Source organism: Berghia stephanieae, chromosome 9 (assembly GCF_034508935.2).
Source record: "Berghia stephanieae isolate SIO BIC M18660-M18661 chromosome 9, UCSD_Bste_1.3, whole genome shotgun sequence".
In the NCBI taxonomy this organism is placed as follows: domain Eukaryota; kingdom Metazoa; phylum Mollusca; class Gastropoda; order Nudibranchia; family Aeolidiidae; genus Berghia; species Berghia stephanieae.
In genome coordinates, this window is record NC_088368.1 from 11,808,592 (window position 1) to 11,816,091 (window position 7,500).

The following is a 7,500-nucleotide window of genomic DNA, read 5'->3' on the forward strand; positions in this document are numbered from 1 at the left end:
TCTCTCTTCTCTTCTCTCTCTCTCTCTTTCTTTCTTTCTCACTCTCACTCTCTCTCACCCACTCTCTCTCCTCTCTCTCTCCTTCTCTCTCCTCTCTCCTCTCTCTTTCCTTCTCTTCTCTTCTCCTCCTCTCACCTACATTATATCATATATATACTTATCTCTACTCTATCTATCACTTATTTCTTATATATATATAATATATATATATATATAATTATATATAATATAATATATATATATTATATAATTTAAAGACTTCTTTGTTCAACCAAGCGTAATTTTGTCTTGCAAAATGACGTCTCTCAACTTGTTCATTTTTCTCCAATCGTCTGTTCCTCCATTGAAATTAGTGTCACGACTTTGCCGTGAATCGGCTCAATACAAATAATATTACTTATTATACGACGCAGCTTTTCTTTTTAAAAAATATTTAAGAAAAACTAAATGCTGAGTCACAGCCAATGTATTTCTTTCAAATACCAGCCAGAGAGATACAGTGGAATCCTGATATAAAGTAAACAATGCCGGACCGGTCAGATTGGTTGAGCTTAACTCACTCAATCCTATAGATTCTTGCTCCTTTTCAAAATGGGAAAAAAATGTATAAAAAATGAACATGCACATAGATAGATAGTTTTATTCAACTACCATTAACATGTAAAAACTAAAAACTTTCGCTTTGATAATACGCCTATAATTTGTCTCAGAAAAATGTAATAAATAGTAATAGGGTAAAAATAACCAGGGTAAATTACGGATATAGTCGGTGTCAGGGTTGAGTGAGTTAATCAAAGTTGACGTCATCCATTATCAATGGAACATACTTGGCTATCTAAAGAACAGAAAAGTTGGGATCAACGAGAGGTGTTGACTTTAAAAGCGTTTTGACTGTATGCGGATTCCACTGTACAATGTTTCTTTCGTTTCATAACCCTCTCCTTACCACCCATAGGAATATCGTCACATTCGTTACGATGTAACCGACAATTTTCTCATTCTGATTTCTCTTGTACATAACAAAATTTTAAGAAATACTTTAATTAAAGCTATACATACTAAACACTGTGTTGTAGAGCTCACTTGTTCCTTTTTTTTTTTAGTAAGAAAAGTCTATTTTTGTGCTGGATGGGTGTGAATTTTGGGGGAAATTCTAAAAATAGCTGGCAAGGAGATAGTTAAACAAAAAACAATAACATAAAACAAATTGGGCAAATTAAAAAGCCGAAGCATTCAAGCACTTGCAAACACTTGCAATGGATATAATAATATTATAGCAATTAAACATGTAGGAAACAATTTTGCAATTCAAACCAATTCTAGATAGCTCTCCGTATGTGGAAATTTTGAAACAATTGATTTGGCATCATAAGATGCGCATTTAGTGCATCGCATTATAAGTACAGTCGAAGCCGCTTAAATGGTTAAATAGCACCGTAACGCAGAAATCGTTATAATCAAGCAACGTTTTAATAATTAAAAAAACAAAAAAACATTTAGAATTATCTTTTATGTAACGCAATATCCTCTAAATGTGCTCAAAGCGCTTTACAAGGGGTCCCTGACCAACAGCAACACGTAACATGTAGAACGAGACATGACGCCTGTAAAGCGATATTACAATTTTTCCGGACAGAGACAACGCTGTTAACGACCAGGTACTCATTTTACACCTGAGTACGGTGAGAGAATGTTAGTAAAGAGCCTTTTCCAAGGACTCAACTATGCGCCGAGCGAGGCTCGAACTCAGGACCTTCCGATCCGAAAGCGAGTGTCATACCACTTGACCACATAGCCGCACATAATAAATTGATTTTGCGTAGGACCTTTGAAACAACCCATCAACATTTTACAAGGCTTGTTCTTTTATTTTAATTTTTTTTTTTTTATATCATCCAATAATTAAATTTGTCGCCGAGTGATAATTCGAACAGAAACAGAAAAGAAAGGAAAAAGAAAAAGAGTGACCACATCAAAATACCATACATTTGCAAGGAAGTGTACGGCTATGTGGTCTAGTGGTATGACACTCGGTTTCCGATCGGAAGGTCCTGGGTTCGAGCCTCGCGCTCGGCGCACAGTTGAGTCTTTGGAAAAGACTCTTTACTCGCATTCTCTCACCGTACTCAGGTATAAAATGAGTACCTGGCCGTTAACAGTGGTGTCGTTGTCCGAAAAATTGTAATATCGCCTAACAGGTGGCATGTCCCGTCCTACATGTTAAATGTTGCTGTTGACCAGGGACCCCTTGTAAAGCGCTTTGAGCATATTTAGTGGATTTTGCGCTATATAAAGATGAATTTTAAAAATTATTTTTTTCAAGTGTTATTATGCCTATACATCTAAAGCTTCCAATATAAATCGAACGTCCAGTCATTTATTTTATCGAAGCTTAACATGACATTACTTCACATTCGTTTTTAATTGGACAAAAACTCCAGCCAGCAATAAATAAATTAATGTTAGCAATTTGCTTTCTAATAATATTAGAACTTGTTGAACGTTGCATTTCGCTGCGTTTTTTAAATTGAGTGATTTGTTTGCACTTTGTTGTATGGTACTCGGTCGTTTTCTCGAGTAATTTTCTAGGGAGTGAATCATTTGTTTCTTTCTTCGTGCTTTGTTTGAGCCTATTTTCTGTACTTGTAATTATAATGATTATGATGATGATGATGATGATGATGATGATGATGATGATGATGATGATGATGATATAATAATAATAATAATAATGAATACATTTATAGAACGCTTTATGTCGAAACCTCAAAGCACTTTATAAACAATACATATTACTACTTATCTCTAATCACAACTCATATAACATTATGCTATCAATGCAGTTATAAGCAGTAAACAAGGTACAACTCACAAAAACAAGTATTCGGTGAAAAGAATTGTCTCCATAGGGTTTCTAATATTATTTGGGATCAACGTTGCATTTCGCTGCATTTTTTTAAAATTGAGTGATTAGTTTGCAATTTTTGTATGATTTTTTGGGTCGTTTTCTCGAGTAATTTTCTAGGGAATGAATCATGTTTTTCTTCTCCGTGCTTTGTTTAAGCCTATTTTCTGTACTTGTAATAATAATAATAATAATAATAATAATAATAATAATAATAATAATAAATAATAATAATAATAATAATAATAATGATAATAATAATGATAATTATAATGATGATAATAATAATAATAATAATAATAATAATAATAATAATAATAATAATAATAATAATAATAATAATAATAATAATAATAATAATGTTTTTCTTCTCCATGCTTTGTTCGAGCCTATTTTCTCTACTTGTAATTGCTATTATTAAGTACACTCAGTTATAAGAAAAAAGGATAGACCACGCCATTGTAAAACTAGTGGCATTGTTGTTGTAGTACCGTGTCATCTAATTTTAATCAACCAATCAAACAACAAACATACAAATGTATTAAAAAGAAGGAAGCTTCGTGTGGTTGACATTGGAGTGTGTAGTGTGTACCTTGTAAAGTGGATAACACTACAATAAATTAATTAAATAGAAGCTTCTGTTCAGTTTACGAAAGACAGATGATATCGACGTTTTGGGTTTCTCCTTTATCAACGAAACGCGATTGAAACTCTAAAGACGAATGTGAAATGAGAGGATGGCGTTGTTAGCTTGGATGGTTTTTTTTTTCATTTTCATCGTGTTTTGTCGACAAAGGGGAAACCCGAAAAGTCCACGTCATCTTTCTTCTTAAATTAAATTGAGACTTCTATTCTATTTTATTATTGTTTATTTCTATGAGATTCGAGCACACATAATATATTATACATTTCTCTGTCGTCCATCAAGTATTTAAGTCATGCATACTTTATCTTTTTATTGGTTTTTGTTGTTGGCTGAAAAAGGGTTTTGAGCCCGAAAAGTTCAGTGTTTGGTATTTTTTGTTGTTATTTTGAAGCTGTTATTTTCATTTTTAATTCTTACGAGATTCAAGCAGCAACACATTTGCATTACATCATGTAGAGTGTGCTGTTACTCCGACTATTAAAAGAAAAAGGAATTCGATCAAATGTTTTCTTTCTCTCTTTTCACCTGGGTCAATCGTCCATTTTTGAAGGGTCACTGGTTTCGTGTTACCTGTTATGATTATTGTGACCTGAATTCTTGCTGGCCTGAAACGGTGTCGTTTAAGTAACACGCCTCTAATATTTTGTAATATAAAAGAAAGAAAAAAGAATTGAGTGATTGAGTCAAGATTTTTTAACATTTTACTGACTGGAGAGAATGAGATCGGTTATTTTTCTTTTCTTTTTTATGATATTATTTTTACCCACCTGGTCAAAAATTATTATGTGGGTTGATTTTAAATGCTGGAAACAGAATTTAATTTGTGAAAAATATGAATTTTTGGATAACTTAACTTTTTTTTTATTTGAGAAGTCCCAGGTTGAGAATGTTTTCCAAGATGAATATCATTTAAATCTATCAATATTTGGAAAACGAGTTTTCTGGCCAAATTGTTTAAATGCATGTTTTTCCAGAATATGGGAGTGAAATAGTTAATCAGGCTTCGTTTCTTACGACAGCCCAATGATTAACCAGTAGATTTTTGACCAATCAAGACGTGGAATTTGAGACACACCTTCACACATGCTCGGACAAGCATACTTGGTTGTTTATCAACAATGACTTGAATGAAATCCACCTCTGTAATGATCATTGTTATTGTTTTTATACCGGCAGATGGATGACCAGTTTTCACACAAATTTCTCGACCATATAATAAACTTTTGAAATTACACATATTTTTCTCTGTGCTGGTTCTCTTGATCAAGCGGTAGCACAGTGGGTATTTTACTAAGACACGTACCATTGATAGTAAATATCGTGAGTTTGCGATGTCAACCAATCACTGCCATTATTTACAGTATGACGACTGTCCGAGAGGCGTGGTTATCTAAGTGTCTATTAGGCCCTTTTCATCTCATGCTTACTTCTTCTGACTTCTACAGTCACCATAGAGATGCGTAGTAGAATGATGATATCATTTACAAACATCCTCACCAATTTTGATTCATGTGATAGCCTTTTCATTCACAATAGTAAAGATATTTTCTTTTTCATAAATGTCACGGCCCAAAGTTTGATAAACATTTATTTAATGTAAACGGGATAAGAGGCACGTATATTATATATATATATATATATATATATATATATATATATATATATATATATATATATATATATATGTATGTATGGGGGGGGGGGTGTACGTGCCTCTTGTCCCGTTTACATTAGATAAATGTTTATATATGGATTGGAAAAGATAAAATAAAAATAAACACCAAAATCAAATTATAAACAACCCTTGTAAAATCCGTGCTTATGTACAACTGCGGAACATGGGCACTGACTGGAACCGAAGAGCAAAGATTAGACAGATTCCATAGAAAACAACTGAAAAGACTCCTGAATATGGGATACCCCACATAAAAAATAAGCAATAAAACATTGTATCAAAAATGCAATGAAAGACCCTTATCCATTCAAATCCTGAAAGGCAAGATGGCGACTTTTTAGGCATATACTCAGAATAGATGAAAATATACCAGCTAATAAAGCCATGCATACTTTTTTTCACCCCATCTGGACACAAGAAATATCAAGGTAGACCACCTACGTCACCATACTTTCCCTAATAGAGACCCAAACCGCCTTCAAAATAACAAAGAATTAAAATCGAAGACCTCATGAACGTCCCGATCGGATGATTAGGAAGCGAAAGGCCTTAAGTCAGTAAGTCATATATATATATATATATATATATATATATATATATATATATATATATATATATATATATATATATATATATATGCATTTATTTGTAGGTCTGATAACCCAATTCCATATGAGCTCATTGTTGTAATGGGAATCTAAACAAAAATATTGTCCGTTACAACAATGTTAAACTTGGCCCATAAGTGGGTTCGGGTGTCAGACCTGTATATATGTATATGTCAGACGCTACCCATAGCCTCAAAGCTATACAATGTTAAGGGCGGTTTAGATGCTGATATTGAAATTATTCAATTCACAAAAATGTGAAACTTTAAAAACAGCCTTTCTTTTTCATTGATGTGGAAGAATATAAATTCTTTAAGTAAGATAATTTTACGGCACGGACAGAAAAAAAAGACAAGAACAAAACTTGAGTGTTTATATATCGCAATATCCTCTTAACGTAGTGATAGCTCTTTACAAGGAATCCCAAGCCAACAGCAACCGTTAACTTGTTGGAGGAGACATGACTCCAGCAAAGCTATATTCCATTATTTATTTCATCGACAGAGAAAAAGCCGTTAATAATAATAATAATAATAATAATAATAATAATAATGATAATAATAATAATAATAATAATAATAATAATAATAATAATAATAATAATAATAATAATAATAATAATAATAATAATAATAATAATAATAATAATAATAATAATGATGATGATGAGGATGATGATGATGATGATGATGATGATGATGATGATGATGATGATGATGAGGAGGAGGAGGAGGAGGAGGAGGAGGAGGAGGATGATGATGATGGTGGTGGTGGTGATAATTATAACTAAATATAGATATTCATATATTATATAATAATATTAATATGATGTCTCCTTGAAGACAGAAAGTATCAATCTAAGTGGCGGGAGTACCCGCAAGGAAATGGGACACGTAAACAATCTACGTTTAAATGAGGTGACACCGACATCGAAAGCAAACGAGGACGAGCTATTAAATACACAACAATACGATATGAAACCCGAACTCATTTGTAGATTTATTTGACAAACATGCGGTTATCACATATAGTCAAAAGTATTCTATCTGCCACCAAGATTGTTGATATTATAATATGGTAGCGTCTCATTTCAGTGATCAAATACAATAGTCAAAAGAACTTCAACTATGTTGAAATATCCAGCCATCGAGGCCAATCTATCTGTGTTTTTTTTATAATATACAATTTATACCTTCGATGTGGTCCGCTTAATGTGTAATTCGAATTTGACCAATGAGGTGACTTGGTGATGGGGTGTATAGTTGTGGGGTATGGTGGGGTTGGTTGCTGAAGACTTGTCTAGAGGTCACCTACTTGTTAAATTCGCAATAAATGTGATCGAGGAATGGTGCTAATGAATAAATATAGACATATTAATAAATAAATTGATAAATAGCAACAGGATGATGATGATGATGATGATGATGATGATGATGACGATGACGATGGCGATGATGATGATGATGATGTTGATGAGAGTAGTTGTAGTAGAAGTATAGTAATAGAAGTAGTAGTATTAGTTGTATTAGTAGTAGTAGTAGTAGTAGTAGTAGTAGTAGTAGTAGTAGTAGTAGTAGTAGTAGTAGTAGTAGTAGTAGTAGTGTTGTTGTTGTCGTTGTTATAACGATGATGATGATGATGATGATGATGATGATGATGATGATGA

General features: G+C 32.7%; 2 protein-coding genes across 2 annotated transcripts in view; one reads left to right on the top strand and one right to left on the bottom strand.

Moving 5' to 3' along the window:
• Window positions 1–7,500, top strand: part of LOC144979692 (uncharacterized) — a gene marked incomplete in the record, with an annotated part of 219,627 nt that overhangs the window by 48,606 nt on the left and 163,521 nt on the right.
• Window positions 1–7,500, bottom strand: part of LOC144979132 (uncharacterized) — a 45,625-nt gene that overhangs the window by 1,436 nt on the left and 36,689 nt on the right. The window contains exon 15 of the mRNA XM_078925733.1: window positions 5,678–5,702. Coding sequence (XP_078781859.1) covers window positions 5,678–5,702 — 25 coding nt within the window. The remainder of the gene's footprint in view (window positions 1–5,677; window positions 5,703–7,500) is intronic.